Source organism: Synchiropus splendidus, chromosome 1 (assembly GCF_027744825.2).
Source record: "Synchiropus splendidus isolate RoL2022-P1 chromosome 1, RoL_Sspl_1.0, whole genome shotgun sequence".
NCBI classification, from domain to species: domain Eukaryota; kingdom Metazoa; phylum Chordata; class Actinopteri; order Syngnathiformes; family Callionymidae; genus Synchiropus; species Synchiropus splendidus.
The window spans coordinates 51,141,896-51,158,980 of NC_071334.1; the positions used below are offsets into that span (position 1 = coordinate 51,141,896).

General features: G+C 42.8%; 1 protein-coding gene across 8 annotated transcripts in view; it reads right to left on the minus strand.

The window, feature by feature from the left end:
* The window catches only part of LOC128752983 (nck-associated protein 5-like), a 98,461-nt gene that overhangs the window by 6,070 nt on the left and 75,306 nt on the right, over nt 1-17,085 (minus strand). For 7 of the 8 annotated variants that reach the window (XM_053854841.1, XM_053854839.1, XM_053854842.1 and 4 more), the window contains 9 exons: nt 15,859-15,963; nt 14,829-15,017; nt 11,314-14,744; nt 10,370-10,475; nt 8,366-8,453; nt 3,915-4,235; nt 2,876-2,997; nt 2,172-2,295; nt 1,927-2,072 (listed from right to left, as the gene is read on the minus strand). In XM_053854841.1, the coding sequence (XP_053710816.1) occupies nt 1,927-2,072; nt 2,172-2,295; nt 2,876-2,997; nt 3,915-4,235; nt 8,366-8,453; nt 10,370-10,475; nt 11,314-14,744; nt 14,829-15,017; nt 15,859-15,963 (4,632 nt within the window). Of the gene's footprint in view, nt 1-1,926; nt 2,073-2,171; nt 2,296-2,875; nt 2,998-3,914; nt 4,352-8,365; nt 8,454-10,369; nt 10,476-11,313; nt 14,745-14,828; nt 15,018-15,858; nt 15,964-17,085 lie in introns of those variants that run through there. The other variant, XM_053854846.1, reaches the window with a different exon arrangement.

The following is a 17,085-nucleotide window of genomic DNA, read 5'->3' on the forward strand; positions in this document are numbered from 1 at the left end:
AGGTAAACAAAAGTAAGGAAAAACAGTGACGTTGGTCTGGAGAGGCAATTGAGAGAGGAAAAATACATAGTGAGAAGTCAACAAGTGGAGGAGACGGAAACAGAGAGCAGCAAAAGTGAAGGGAAAAAGAGGATGGAAGTAGAAGGGGGCGGTGGGCGCCGTTAGCAGGCCTGTCAGCCGCTGTCAGGATGATGAATGGGAGGCCAGCGCGGCCACTGAGGGCTCTGATGGGAGCCGCTGAGCTTTACATCACTCTCTTGAGTGTTTGTGAAAGGTTATTAAAGGTACTTAAATCACAAGGCTCTGACACCGGCCTGCAACCAGACGCCAAACTTCTCAAAACTACCCGCAATGACAATGTCACCAGCAGAACCTCGACATTAAGAAAGAAGAGGTGCGAGAGTTGACACAGAAGACGTCACAGAAAACAGGGTTGAACACATATTTTTGTTTCTCTGATGTGGACACTTAGTTTTAAATATATATATTACAAAAAACAGTGCAGTAAAATGGCTGATGAAGAGATGTAACAGGAAAGCGGAAGATTTACGCAAAAAGTTCATTTCATGACAGGTGTGAAGCAAAAGAAGTAGGACACAGCTTGAGTCTGGGTCAGACGGGGGACATGGTGGGTTCCGTATCGCAGACAGAAGCCCACTGCAACCAATTAAGTGACTGAGCTTAGTTGTGTATCGAATGCAGTGGAGCTCAAAGTTTGGTTGAACAACTCGGATTTGTCCTTCATCGTCTATCTCCTTCAAGGCAGATTCAAATCTCCTCCTGAAGGTCTCACATTATACAATGCTTCAGCTTGGAGTTAAATAAAAATTTTGAGTTTATCCTCCCTCTCATTCAACATTGTCGAGTCAGATTCTGTGCCGCTTTATTTTACAGAGTATAGATTTTTATGTCAGTGACCGAGGAGGCAGCAGAGGTCATTCTGGCTGGCCAGCCAAGTTGGAGTGTTGCCGGCTTGAGGCCATTTCATGCTCTCTGATTCTCATTTGTCATTCAGCAGCGTTAAATACTCGTAGGCAAATGCCCGCCGACACACTGGGGTGAGCCGATCGAAAGCAATTAGGACAACTTTTTTTTTTTTCTACGAAAATCTGCAACCAATCTTCCACTATGGAGAGCGAAATCAGTTCTGGAGTCACGGAGATACGAGGTTTGGCCTCAGGGAGATGTAGTCATCTCTTTGCATAAATTATTTCCCGACCAAATCATGTCAAGGTAAAAGTTGAACATTTGCTTCATGCCAATACACCACAATCACATTTATTTATTTTCTTATCACTAGTCAATAACGGAGCGTTTAATTCAGTTAGACAACATCGTCCTTCACAGCTAGAGAAAACAAAGCTCACAAAACTGCAATCCTATTGTCACTGGGCCCCAGGAGCCGAGCTTGCGATTCAAGGAGGAAACCAAACTTGTCTTATGAGGTGAAACTGGTGGTGTAGTTGGACAAGTTGTGCATTTAGACTCTAAATGCCATAAATATGACCATAATTATTTAAAGTTACATATAGATTTGCCTGTCACACCTGTGCCCGTGATTCATAATGAAGAAAAAACTAAGAAAAATAAAATGCCAGCTTTTGACCTTGAATTCCAGTTGCTTTGTTTTTTCACGCAACTCGCTAATATTAGGCTGCATGCAGGTCAAAGCAGTAAACAATATCGAGCGACAGGGCTTGGACAAAATAATGGAAACACAGACGGAGTTAAAGATGGAGAAGACGTCATTGTCAGCCAAAGTAAAATTCTTAGAAAATGGGGAAATTTATAACAAAAACGAAACTGCATTTGCCGCCTGCTACACACATTTCACTCATATTCTCATGTCTTACATTTTTTCACAGGATTAGTTGAACACAAAACACAAAAGGTCACGACTAATGAGAGCAATGTTTGGATACTCACACTGAGGCCAGCCTTCCCATCCTTGTACTGATGGATCCTCCCACTGTCTGGGTCCATATGGGCGTACATGTCATTGTGGTAGTAGTCCATTATAGACAAGACTTTCTCCACACTACATCTCTGCAGGGTCTTTTCAGTAGACTCCACTGTATGTGAAAAGAATTTTGTGATGAAAACATGTTTCACAACAGCTCTTCTCCAACAGTAAACACTGTTTGACAACAATAGTAAAAAGTCAAGCAGACCTGAATAATCTTTCCCAGATCTGTTGACCAGAGTGCTTGGTGACGAGTCCAGAGTGCTGCCCTCAATTTCAGTCTCAGTGTCGCTGCTGCCTGAGTATGTACACACTCGCAGGACCCTCTCGTGCTGACGGACAAAGGACAAACAGCTTCTAAAGTGGGAGGCTTCAATGTGACACAGCAGCTATTCTAGATCAGACATTTCAATATGCTGCACCGCAGTCTCAAATTAAATCAAATAAAAACCTTAACCTTAACTGTCACCTAGAAGGCTAAATGCATAAAGCGAATGCTCTTTATATGTTTAACATGAAACACTTATCATAATGCTTTCAGAAAAATGGCTTCAAACGGCTTCATGAAACAGTGTCCTTATCTTCAGAGTCCACCAGGTGGCACTCTGTGCTCTAAACTCTTTGGATTTAAACAACCATTTCAATGAAACCTCACATCATTTTTAAACCAAGAGCACCATCTGATGGGCTCTGAACATTAGGACACTGTTTCATGAAGCCTCATCAGCCCACCACTAGGCTTAGGTATAACACAATGATTATTATTCCCTGATCAATTCAATTCAGGGAGGAATATGAAAGAGACGTGAAAAGGTTCCGCACAAATCTGGTGTTATACACGTGTTCTTGAGAGGTGGGGGGTGAACTTTCCTCTTTCCTGTTATATTTTACTCAGATGATGTCATGACTTACCGCATGCTTCTCGCTGTCCTTTGCCTTGGTGCTGTTCTCTCTGTCCTCTAGCTTGTCCTCAGCTGAAGTGGATATGTTGCTACATGGAGCACAAAAACTCAAGCGTCCAGTCCTGATTGCCTCTGGAAGTCAGTGAAGAGGAACGGGACACCATCAGTAGCAGTACAAACACAGCTACAAAGGCAAATCCATTGTTTGTTTTTCAAGGAGTTTTTGTTTCTCCCCAATAACAGACAATGTCAAACGTGGGCCCAGTTTCATCTCGCCACTGACTGTTGTTGCTCATCAATGGGTTGTGCGTGAACCACATCAAGAGAGACTCTGTGAATTTTGGTCTTTTCATCACAAAGATGCTCCCCCCTGATCCCTGGTGTGCTGGGACTCTAATCAGCCACCTCATGCACTTTGTCATCTTTGTTTAATTACTCCCATTCGTTTGTTTTAAACCTCACAGCAGTAACGCTCGCATCACAATTACCAAACCAGTCAGCGCCTCTGCCCAAATATACCGGCAAATGTGGCAGGAGCAATTCACGACCTTGATTAGGGAAAAGGTTGACATTTTCTCCGGAATATATCAACAATTCCCAACAATTTGGAACATCTGAAACCCCCTGACGGTGAGGGTTGAAGCCAGTAAAGTACAAGTTGTACACCTAGTAAAGTCAAAAGAATAAGGCAACACCTACAAAGTGGTGGATGTAAAAGCTCAGGAACTAGTTTCTAAAGGTTTGCCTGAACTAAAATGCGTGACAGCACGCGCTAGAAATACTGGTAAAACACCTTCTTCTTGATGCTGGCCAGAGAACTCTTGCAGTCTCTGGTAGTTTTTGAATTGCGGTGGCCAAAATTCAGGGAGCACTAGCTGCCTCACAGTCATGCTTCCACCTCTTGTCAAACAAATGTTTCTTGGCTTCATGAAACAAAACCCCATTCGTTTGGGACAAATTTTACATTGACCTTGCATACTGCTAAACCGTAAAACACTGTAGGAACCTCTTTTTAGTTGCACTCAAATTGAAAGACTCATGACTCTCACCTTTGTGTCGCAGCTGGGGCAGTTGGCACTGGGAGTTGAGGATGTCGCCGCAGGATGTCAGAGCAGGGTCAGACAGGGAGTGTCCAAGGCTGTTAGGCGCATGCAGGTGGGATTGTGGAAGGGAAGGCACTTTTACACTGCAGTGTGAGGGATCAGGAAGAGACGAGGCGAGCTCTGCATCGGGCTCGGACAAGCAGGTGGTCACCCCATCAGGGTTGGATTCAGATTTGGGAATGTGGCGACCACTGGTGCGGGTGACAGAATCAGGGAGGGGAAAAGTGCCGATCCCACTGTCCAGGGTTCTCATCTGACAGCTTGAGCCTGGAGTGACAGGGAGAGGAGTGTGATGAAGGAGGAAGCACGGATCACCAACAGAAGGAAAAGACAGGGCTTGGATATTCACATGCAACGAAAGGGGTGGTGAGTGAAAAGGACATCTGTGGTGGGACCAGATACACAAGGCCGGTGAAGAAAGAAAAAAATAAACAGTTTGGTTACACACAACTGTAGTCATCGGTCTTTGTGACAGACGCACGATTCTACGCCAGTTATTTCTGTCATACAATCGTCCACCTGCTGCGAGCATTGTTCGGCAAATTGAGCGACAACCACTAGGGCTGAGTTCCAGGCCTCACCAGAGATCATGCTGGGTTGTAATCATGAGAACGCGGAGCCAACAACAACAGATGGATGTCATTTAGACAGAGCAGCGCGCCCAGCTTTGACTCAGAAAACAGCAGATGGACTGATGAGTGGCTCAGACTCGGTCATTGAAGCTGTGAACGGCGGCGGCCAATACTTTATCGACACAACAAAATCAAGAGCTTTTTCGGACCACCTTGTTCCAGGTCAGTGTTTATTCAAAATGTATTAATACACAGGTCTCACAGTGTTCCACGCAAAAAAGAAAACACTGCCCCCACACCGGCCTATTTGAGAGCCATGTATTAATATCTACTCAGCCTTGTCGAAGGTTTCAAAACAAATCCCGAAACACCCTCATCTGTGGTAAGGAGACCAAGGCCAGGTCAATACTGTACTTCTTTGGCCAGTGCCAGCTGGGACGGTTCATTCAACGCATAGCAAGCCACAATTGGTCTCTCACTGATGACTAGGCTCTCTACGGCATGGGTGGGCAATTTGTTCCACAAAGGGCAGCAGTGGGTGCAGAGTTTTGTTCCAACCTTCTCACCAATCTGGCATCTTCAGAGTGTAGACAGTTGATGGTCAGTCTGGTGCTGCTTGTTTCATCTGAAACCTCACTGGTTAAACTGTGTGTGTTTGATGGGCCCTTTGAGGACCAGATTGCCCACCCTTGCTCTCCAGCCTTTCAAAGAACATCCACGAAGACAGAACATTAAGAAATGACTCGGAAAGTGATTTATATTTCGTATAAAGACAATGTATTTTAAACTGTATCTGTTCCCGCGGGGGGAACTTCTCTTTAGTTTGCCTGTGAGGGTTGTGTCTTTGGACGACTGAAAAAGGAGTGTGGGGAAGAAGGGCACAAATCCAACAATGTTTCCTTCAACACAGTCTTGTGAGCAAGTTTCGAGGATGAATCAAAGCGCACTCAAGTTCTGACATTTGTGAGTGCATCCTGAACTTGTGAAGATGAGTCACTTATTGCACAGATGGCGGTTAACAGAGATCTGCAGCAAACCACTCATGCTTCACAAGGATTCGGGAACATGGATAAAGGTGGGTGCATCTGAGACACGGTGCATGCGTGAATGCCTGTGTGCGTCTACGTGAGAAAGACAGAGCCATAGCTTACATGGCTGTATAATTGAATGCCAAGCCTGAAAGTTCGGTAATTCTACCCAGCGGCAACCGCAGCAGGACTTAATCTATTTTTTCATGAGCTCCATATAACTTCTGTATACAACCTCCAGGGTTCGAGGGGAGAAAACTGGTTTGTTGATACCTCCACAGTGGAAAATTGGTCAGCGCAATAAGGAGGCATCAAAAGTGGTGAGACATGGAACAGCAACCTTCTTCTGGGATTTCATTCATGGCTACATTAAATAATGGTGCTAAAACTCTACGCTAATGCTAAAATCAGAACAGTAGAGGTTTAAACCTGGGCACGCAACATTCACAGTAAAGAACCGAGCTTCCCATCAGATAAAGATGGATTCATCCAGGTGCCTTCTATGTAGCTTTGAATTTGAATTGCAAACTTAACAATAGCAGCCACCATGATGATGTAGTGATAACTGCTGCAGCTTCAGATCCTCAAAGTGCCAGCTGGAAGTGACTTATTCATGTCCATTATTTTTATTTCATTTTTGAAGTCACTATTACATTCAGCTTTTGTCATGCATGTACCACACCAGTCAAAACATCAAGCATTTCTTGAATGGAGCCATGAGCATTGTTGTGCCTTCAAGTCATTGAGCTAACAAATGACCTCAAATTGTCCTTGCAAAATGGTTTAACCAACTATAGTCTAATATATCAGAACACAACCTACCCAAAAAAAAACAGGGCTTCTTTTTTACGTGAGAAAATTCAAGTCTGAGTAATGTAGTGTAAGAAAAAGCCAGCGCAGGCTTCTCTATCGTGCAGCCTCAAACAAACTTTCTTGCAAACCAAGACAAGAATGAATACATTTTGTGTAGCTGAGACTGGCTTATAGGGATATTTCTCTTGCAATGTTGGACAAGTCCAGCCCCAGGATGGCAGGCAGCACAGTAATGTGGTTTATCAAACAACCTCTCAGGTAAATGTGTCTTACATTGGCTACAGAAAAATGTATGGAATTAAATATGTTTAATTCAACGTTAACTTATGAAGTAGCACAATGTAATTAACCAATAAAATGCTTGTAGAGAGAAGGGGATGACAATGACACGTAGACCGTGTTGTCCTCAGATTTTTTTTTTTTTTAAGTGTGTTATTTTTTTTAATTAGAAGATATGCCATGATGCTACAATTGCAATTACAGACTGAAAAAGACTTCCAGTGAAGAAGATGCTGGTGTCGTAAAGAAGTGAAAGCCATCACATCCAGTTGGACAGGGGGAAACTGAGGGTTAGATATGTTGCCCTGGAAGCTGCCAAAGGGTAACGTAACACCTGCTTTGTGAAACCAATAAATAAATAATAATAATAATAATGAGACCTTTCATTAGATCTTGGTACTAAAACGTGCTCAAGGTTGTGATCAAAAGAGAAAATGAAGGAAAAAGGATGCGTGCTCTTCTTTAGAAATGGTATGATGTAATGTGATGGCACTTATATACTTACTGTATCATAAAACGAAAGTTTTGGAAACAAGTTTTAAGTTTATACTCATAACTTTCCTCAAAATGGTGCCGCAGTGGCTGCATCACGGCGCAACAGGATGTAAGCTGTTTGTGTGATTGATGTGCTTGTCTGGAGTTGGGCTGTTGAAGGCTGCTGGTGAAGGCTGCTGTTCTCAGCGATGTAATATTAAGACGAGAAAACCTTTCAGAAATACTTTATTAATTCTGTCCAAAAATGGCTTTGCTTTGGCAGAGTAATAAACATCCGGTACGTGCATTGGAACAAACAATGAGGTGTTGTGTTTGTGGCCTGGTGTCTAGTGGTTCGCAGTGTATTTCAAAAAGTGCACCACTTCATTTTGGATGACCCACAAGCCATTCCACTACACAGAGTCACAGTTTATTAAATTGAAGTTACTGAGGCTATTAAGTAACTCACATAGATGATAGGGCATTGCTATGATGTCAGTTCAGGAGGTTTTTATTTATTAGTCCCTTTAGCCTGAGTGGCTTCTAACATGCATCTGTGTGTATGTCACTATACCATAGCATCTGAGATCACCTGTATCACAATTGCTCAGATATAATGGTTGCACTGAAGGTGAGAATCGGGAGGCGCACTTTCATTCTAAGTCATTGTTAGGTGATTTTTAGCAAACTAAAAACAAACATGAACATATCAGCAGTGATCTGGTAAGGAAAGCACCATCAGGGCAGAATAACATGTCACTGACAAGGATTTAGTATGATTTCAAAAGTGGAATAAATTCCACTAGCGTGGATCAAAAATGACACCTCCGATTTTGGAAAATTACTAAGAGGAGGCATGTATGTCCTCACAGAGTGGCAAACATCTGCTACGACTACAATGCACTGAATCGATGTTGACTCGTCACGCGACAATCATCACTGCATCACACAAGGCTGTCGAATCACGATTTCCCTTGTTTGGCTGCTGAATGGAGTACACACACTCATCAATCCACCAACTCCTCTGACGACATGCTGTTCAAAACCCACAGCAATGTCCGATGGCTGTGTTGTTGTTCGCGTCAGTAAATGCATTAATGCTCTGCTGCACTGACAGACTTCCAACTGACAGCGTACGCAGCGGTGGACTGTCTTATCAGTAAGAGTGAAAATACATCCTAGCGCTCATATGCTGGTTGAAATGTAACTTTGCTTTAAGACAACAGCTTACCCATCATGTGATCCTGACATGCAGTATCTGGAATGTGTGTCTCTTTGTTGTCAGATTTCAAGTTGATCTTCTGAGTTACCAGGAGAGTCTAAGTGGAAACGAAAAGAAGGTTAGCGCCGAACATCTGCAAAGAGACAACTACAGACGACTGAAAGGCCGAGAAGTATAGCGTCATGATTGGCAACACTGCAAACTATCCATCTATGTATCTATCTATGTATCTATCTATGTATCTATCTATGTATCTATGTATCTATCTGTCTGTCTGTCAGATATATATATCTATATCCATATATATATATAGATATATAGATATATATATATGTGAGAATCTATGTATCCAATTGTTTATGGCCTATATTTTATTTATGAAATGCACTTTGTCTCCGTCTTGGTCTGAGAAATTTGAGCATGGTAGAGATTTCTTCTGTTTAACTTCATAATAGAGCAATTGCTAAAAAAAAAAAAAAAGGGGTCATAAAGTGTCGGTCCTTTCTTGCACTCTGCAGGGAGTAGATAGGGGGCGACTGGGAGGAAGGTATTAAATAGCCTTTTAGTCAAATAGAGATAAGGGTCCCTTCCTTGCTATCAGAACTCCACATCGTCTGGATTACAATTGCTACACTGTCTCCCCCTCTCCGGGTCCCTCTGTCATTCTGAAAACTCCTGCTCTTCTATCTACTGTAATAATCAGATTGCTTTCAGGGTCATGCATTCACAATGCACTTATTTTCACCAACTGGCATCTGCCATCAAAATTTATTTACTATTTAATTAGACCCCCAGACAAAACAGATATATGCGAGGGCTAAGGGATTCATAAAAGTGTGACTTTGGAATTTGAATGTCAGGTGTCACAATGCTGGTCTCAATATCCTGCGGGAATCACTTATCAGGCTCAGCGTTGGCTGGAACACAGGAGGATGGGCGCCATATTCAGCACCAATAAAAGAAAAAATGGGTTGTCGAAAGCATTTGCGCTGAGCTTGGAAATGTGTTTGACAAAAACACAATTGCTATTTTAAATCCTTTAAAATTTTGAACCAAGCTAATGCGGGAAAGTTTTACGGTTTAAGATTAAAAATATGTGCATACATTAGATAAAGATTGTCTTTGATAAACTTGTTTTTCTGTGCTTTCGTCTTAACTGGCTCCTGAGTTTGTACCTACGAAGGAAAGCACATAGCGCTGCAAGGGATACACCACAGTCTGTGCAATTTAAATTTTTTCAATTTTTGAAGTTTAAACAGCAAACTAGTGAGCAAAATGTTCAACTGGGAGCAAAGCAGCAGAAAGAGCCAAAAGTCAAAGACAATGAAGATGTATTCAAATGTTGAAATACAACTTAAATCCACAGTTGCTTCATAAAAAAAGAAGTGCCCCAACAGAGGTGCAGTTCAGTCTCCATTTGGATATGGTTTCCTCTTTCCTGGTTTGAAAACAGCTCGTTTTATCGCACAAGATTTTATTCTAGAACGAAAAGTGACGAGGGATCAGAACATTGACACATATCAATGTCAATGCTCTTGTGTGGGTAAGAAACAGTCATGCTCTCCACCAATCAAGGAGGTGTTGAATTGTGTGAAACAAAGTCATGTCAGTGAGACAGAACTCAAAAAACAGTGTTTGGGTCCACCCGAACAGGGTGAACTGCCAGTGTAGGCGTACAGGTTATTTCACTTTTATAATAACCAAACCACTAGAATTTTAATAGACATTACACAAACTGTGATCCCTTTATAACCCACACCTGATGAAATTCTGTTCTTATGAAATGCTGTAAGATATATTACATAATAATCTTCAGCAGCTTAGAAGCAAATAGATAGTGAAAAGGTAGGTGCTGGTTGTTGACTGAGTCAGAGCACAATCAATACGGCGCCTTCAGGGGATTTGAAACTGAAGAGGCAACATAGTTGTGGATATGTTTTTCAGCCTATGAAGTGTGAAAACCTATGGGAACAAATCATCCAAACACAAACTCTTCTACAGAGGCGAACTCACAGCCGTATCAGGACAGATCTCCATGTCTGCTTTCAATTCAGCATGTTTCTTCTGCGTGGTCACCCCTGGCGGCAAAGCAGACACTGAGCTTGTCTTCCCAGCGCTCCTGTGAGGGAAACATAGGTGGATTTCTTCATGCGTGACACCAAATATTTTCAAGAAAAAAAAAAAACAGCTGACATTTGTTGCATATTCTTTCACAGGCCAGTTCATATTCTGTCTGTCTGTTGTTAACACATTAAGATAGTCCAGTTGAGCACAAAGCAACAAGTCGATTCTGCGTGAAGACTTGACTCATTCAGTTCATCACACTCCTTTGTGTCCCCAAGAAAGTGATGACTCACTTGCATTCAAAAACTTCATGTCCGACTGCAAGCATCATCAACAGAATTACAGTATGCTAAACATCAGTTTATTGTGCATAACCTCGAACTCACTTCAATGTTGTTCATTACTGAAGTCAGACATTGATGTCAATAGAACAATTCCGAAATTGAAATATTTTTTGTCTGTTGAAATGGGAAAGAAAATCGACGCTCAAAAATGCTTTTTCAACTGTACTTCCACCTAACGGGAATAACTAGGAAACAAATGATGTCTGCGATAGAAATATATGAACACACCCAAGGTAGGTTTGTTCCAACCGATCAATTACACTCAGTTTAACCAATGAGCTTTCAGCTGATGCAGCCAACTGATTCCACTCCCTAGACACCTGTTTGGTGAAAAGGCGTCATCTTGGTTGGTTGGAATAAAAACCTGCACTTAACGCAGCCCTTTCTGGAGCAGTTACCCCAATGTTGATTGAGTATATACGAGTGATCCAATAAGTTTATATTTATCAAATAACTCCATAAAATGAGGATGAGATTTTGTTTGAACTTAAGGCTTGAAAATGTATTGCCATAAAAATTACGATTTTGTTTTGATACTCTGACACTCACCTGCCAAGAATCTCTTTGACAAACTGGTCTTTCCCAAGGAAGGCAGTCGTGCACTGGATCTGGTTTGCAATCTGTCCCATTTGGTTGTTGCAGTGGTCCATGATGGCGCTGAGCTTGTTGTTTACCTCGGACTGATTTTGCCCCTCCCGGCAATCCTTGTGTTGGCTATCGTTTTTCTTTTTGTCTTTTCTTTTGTCCGACTTCATCTGTATGCCTCCAAGCACCGACCCGATCTTCAGCTCTCTTTTCTCCTCTCTTCCTTTGGGGGAGTCGGCTTTCTTTCCTGACAGTGCTGGAAGTTTGCTCTTTTTGAGACCAAACCAGTTGGCGAGCGACGGGACAGTTTTTTGCTTCATCTCACTCATGGCGTTCTTCTCGTGTTCTTGGGATTTTTGCAAGTTCTCCTCAATGCCCAGCATGACTTTTTCCTCTATGGTGCAGATGATGGAGCTGATTTGTGTTTCTTCCACCTCTGGGGTTTTGTTGGGATGATCTTTCTGACCATGATCTTCAAGGCTCAATCCCGGTCTGCCAGAACTGATGGCTTTTTCTGGGCTGTACAGGCTGCTCAATGCAGCTTGAAACTGTGAATGAGGTACAACCTTTCCTGGCTTGTGGATGTTGTTCACACCGTCTCTATTCGTGATGGGTATGGTGCGTGGATCTTTCTGAGGGGGCGATGTAAATACAGGGGTTTTCTCTGTGATACTTTGGAACGAGGACCCAGTCATTCCACCATAATGACTTAGCCTCATTCTTGGGGAATGGAGAGGACTCTCAGCTGACACATGTGAGGGCACCTCCAAGGATGTTTGCCTTGATAATGAGTTCCCTCGTTCACCAGAGTTAGTTATGATCTGGGTCCTAATTTTTACTGGTCCATCCAGAACATTGATGTTCGGTTTCTCTATGTAGTTTGTGCTGAAGCTCTGGCTGCGGGCTTTAGCCCCGTTCATTCCCAAGGCTGGCTTCAGATGTGGTTTGGTCGTGACAGATATGGATCGAGAAAACAGCTGGCTACCTCTTTTGTCTTTAATGCAACCTTCCTCTTCTTCATGCGACTCACCAGCATTTCCACCCTCGAGCACTAACCTACCTGGAACCTCACCATTCCCCCCGCTACCCAAGATCTTAGGTGGTGAATCGGTACTGTGCACAGGCTCTGAGTTGTCACTCTGGGTGGAGACAGTTAAGATCACAGTGTCCTTGGAGACCAAGTTGATTTGATCTTTCTCCAGCTTGGCTGGAATTGAAGTTGCATGTTTGTGGCTCGGAGGAGATTTTAAAAAAGCTTTGAAACCCATTGGGATTCGACTCTTGGAGGCTCTATCACCTGAATTGGGTGACAGCATGCCTGGACTTTTCAGAGGGCTTAGCTGATCTTTACCATTATGTGGCTCTGATTTCGCTTGAGTTGTATCTGTAAGTGGTAAACTAACAGAACTCTTTTGCACTAACTGGTGACCATTTTCATAAGGAGTTCCTCTCTTGTTGAGGGCACTGTATGGAGGCGGGACATTCTTTGAACTTTTAGGTGCAGTTTCATGTTCAGGACCGTGCCCTGAGTTTGCAGTAGGGAGGTAGTCTTTTGTAGTTATCCGTTTAAAAGTTCCTTTAGTTGGAGCATGAATGATGACAGGGGACTTTTGAAGGTGCTGACCAGTTTGTCCAACCAGTTTTTGAGGTGCTAGCGAAGTCCCGTAGCCTGCATCATGCTCCTTGTCAAATAAATCTTTATCTTTAATGGGCAATGTAGCTTGCATATTTTGTGTATTTGAGTTATGGTAACTCGGGGGTGGACCCCTCACAGTGGTTGGTGTAGCTTGTTGGGTCACCCCAAATTTATGTGCTTGAGGTGATGCTTCATAATTTGGTCTTATTAGTAAAGAGGTGGTGCGACCTGGGGGTAGGGGAGGAGAAGGGGACCTGAGTTTGTTTTTCATGGTTTCACAGTGTTTGTCCCTGATTGGCTGTTCAATTTTCTCAGCCAAATCCAACTGCTTCCTTGAAAGATGAGAAGAGTTGGATGATGGGTTCCTGTTAGAAAGCTTGGAGTTTACAGCCTTGGTGCTCTGTGAGGCCTTACTAAACCTGGAGACCTTAGCTGATGGAGATAATGGAGATAATGGAGATCTCTCCTGCGCAGAAGGTCCTGAATTATCAGTGTTGGAGCCCTTGGACACTCTAAGAGGAGACGGTGAATGTTTATTCCGCCCAGGTATTTTTGATCCAGAGGGTTTTGAGCCCACAGAATCATTCATTGGAGGGATAGAATGTCCTCTGCTGTTTCTGTTAATTCCGGGTTTAACCAGCTTTTTTGGTGGGGTGGCTTGCATTGCTAACTTTTCGCTTGACCTGTTCATGCCAGACTGATATTCGCATGGCTTTTCAGGAGATTCAAGAGCAGTGTAGTTTCTCTGTCGCGATGGTCTCTCATGGCGCACTGATTCAATGGAACCATCAGTTGCGTTGCAGCCCGCAATACTTTTTTGAGATCCGTGCAGTGCCGTTGTCTTCTGCGAACACAGCTCAATTGGCTGTCCCTCAGCATCAAATATTACTAAGACACTCTCTTCAGATTGACTGCAGGTTCCTGCTTTAGATTCCTTAATCAGGCTACAAGGCTGAGGTCTCCCATCGGCTGAAAGGGTGCGTCCTTGCTCCCTTTGCAAGCAGCGCTGTGCCAGCTGCTTGGACATATCTCTGGAGAGCCTCTGCAACGGCTTGTCTGGCTGGGTAAAAGACAGACGGTTATTAGACTCTGAGTTGAGTTTCTCTCTATCTTCTGTGTCTGAGTTCTGAATGAAAGCACTCATTTGAGAAGCAGGCATCCGTTGAGCGGATGGTTTAGAAAAAGCCGATTTATGCTCTCCCACAGGGAGAAAAGTGCGAATGCAACTCGTGAGTTTCTCAGGACGCTCCTTTGGGTCATAGGCAGGAGGTTGTTCTGTCGCCGTAGAGCCTGAGTTGTGGTCACCACCAGGTACGTTATCCTGAGTCCCCTCCCAGCTACACAAACTGTCTGAGATGCTCCGGGAAAGCCTCTTGCAGTAAAACCAATTGTCTTTTGTTGGGATTTTATCTGAATGACTTGAATGTGCCAGTTCATCATCGGCATCGTCAGACTCATCCGACAACTTCCTGCTTCCAAGATGCAAATTCCTTGCTACGTGGGTGGGCTTGGAAACTCCTCTGCTGCTGCTTTTGATGCCAAGGGAATATATGCCCTCGTTGGAGTTCATACAGTCCTTGTAACCCGCCTTGGAGATCTTGGACATTGATGAGGATCTGTGCCTCCTCCTTTGTAGTTTCCGCAGTCCCTCAAGTATGTTGGTCTCCTTGCGTCTGGTCCGCTGGTCCTCTGGCAGAGCACAGATGTTGCTGGGGGCCGAAGAACCCAAACTCAGTCTGGTCTCCCAGTTCAGCGACGTCTAAGGGTAAAAAAAAAAAAAAACAAGCAGTGTAAACACACAGTGAATGTCTTGTCAAATATAACAACATAACTGAAAAGTTACCATTTTGCTGCAGGAACGTCCATCATTCCAGGTGTATGAACCACTGGAGTATTCACTGCAAGCACTTGACAAAGACAATTCGCTGCTGCTACAACTGCTGCGTTGGTACAAAGGCGCTGGCATCGTCAGACTCAACTGGCTGAGACACTTGCTCAAATGGAAGCTCGGCTTTCCATGTCCGTGGGTCTCCTTTGACATTCAACAAAAGTCAAAATCTTATTGGTTTGTTCAGAGGTGCTGTATTAGTTTAAATGTCAAAGTGGAGGAATTCCACAGGAAGTCCCGTAACCAAGGAAAATAAAAAATAGTAGTAAAAACAGGAATTAAAAGCACAAAGGTTTAACAGCTCATCAGTAACGTACACAGCTTGGAAAGAGACAATGTGTAAATTTTTACAACAAAATGATTACTTTATCTCAAGATGTATCTAAGACGATTTACATCAATACTTCAGCACTGAGTTTCAAATCCCAATTCAGCAGACGAGTGTTCCATTCACAGCTCCCTGCAGCTAAATTGAAATAAAAATGAATGTAGGTGTGAAACGCTGCGGTCTCTGGAGAGAAAAGAGCCTTTTTTTCGTCCTTAATGTACATGTTCACAGGATCAGGTGCACAGTTTGTTAACAACATGACAAATGATTCATTCCTTGACTGTAATTACTTCATCTCTCAGCACACACTGCTTTTATAAAAGTCGTGTTCTCACTGGGGGAAAAGAATAAGGACTCTGCAATGCATAATACATAAGATGACTAATGTACCGCACTGTCCTCCGGAGTCGCTTTTACTGACTACCACTTTCAATCGATGGTTTTCTGGTAATATGACAAGGATTTCGTTCTCAGAGAGCCAAGTGATACTGCCACCTTTCCCTGCTGAGAGCGGATGAGGGGTCATGGCATCATGCATTTTGCTGTGTATTTTAATATCAGTTAATGATTTTGTGAGTGAGTGAGGGCAGTTGGGGTCCTGTCAAAGTGAGGACTTGTGGAAAATCGTATTAGGTCCGCTGTTATGGTTCGACTTACCGTGGGAGGAGACTCTGTGTTCCTGGAAAGTAAAAACGCCTTGCTTTTCTCTGGCTCCAGGAGCAAGTCGGCTGCAGACAAATCCATGATTCTAGAGTGGAGTTTCTGGTTAAAAAAAATAAAAAAGGATAAATATATATATATATATATTAATTTCAAACTGAAAAAAAAAAAAACGTGAACATGGTTCAAGCACCCATTCAAATAATTAAAGACAAGATACAGTAATTCATCCGAGTCAACATTACAACAAAAAAATACAAAACATATTTTCCAGCTCAGAAAGAATAGGGTAGTGACCATCGTCCGCTTAAAGCGTAGCAAGCAAGTATGTGTGTGCAAATCCAATGGTGCTCAAGATGTGTTTTTTACTTACAGTACAAGCTGCGACAACGTTGTTACTTCTTCAAATACCGCACTCTTTAATGTTGTACGGCAAAATAATGCTAATAATAGATGTAAGAAAAATTGTTTTTCAATTTTCAATCAACAGTTGACTCAGACATTGAGACGTTCACACAAACTAGATAGGATGACTTTGCTTTTCAGTGGTAGAAACACCAGTAGAAAAGCTGCATAAGAGACACTGGGTCACAATGTCACTTCAGTAAATTGGATCTTGCTTTTCTTCTGGATTACAGCCATTGATGTGTGGATTTCATTTTTTCTAATTTGATTTTGTACATTCAACTTGTTATATAATTTGCTAATACGATGGTGATTACAGAAACATGTTGAGGTTGCTTTTATTTGGTAAAAATAACCATAAAGCCATGTGCATATCCAATATTTACGATCCATTCTGTATTGCAATATTACATAATAAACCGTATAAATGCTTCAGTGAAACTAGAAATGAACACATGAAAGACATGCTTCTCTTGTTCTATCAACATAGAGCACATGCGACTGTTTGACATGGTCTTCCAACCACAGTTGAAGCCGCTAAAGGTGCCCTGCTGACTCCCTCCATTTGTGCCACCCGAGCCCCAGTTCGCACTCTTGCTCAAAGTCATTAAAGTCATCAGCTGGAGGAAATAGAACCAGTATGAATAAGAAATAATTGCGTCAGGGACTGTGGGATTCCTCTGATTTCTCTTTCAATACAGCCAGTCATCCGTTATTTAGCTCCCATGCTTCGGAGCGACTGAGACAAATATACTTCCTCCTATTAATCTCTGGACTTAATTACACTCGCTACCTGCTGCTGTACCAGAAATAATCCAA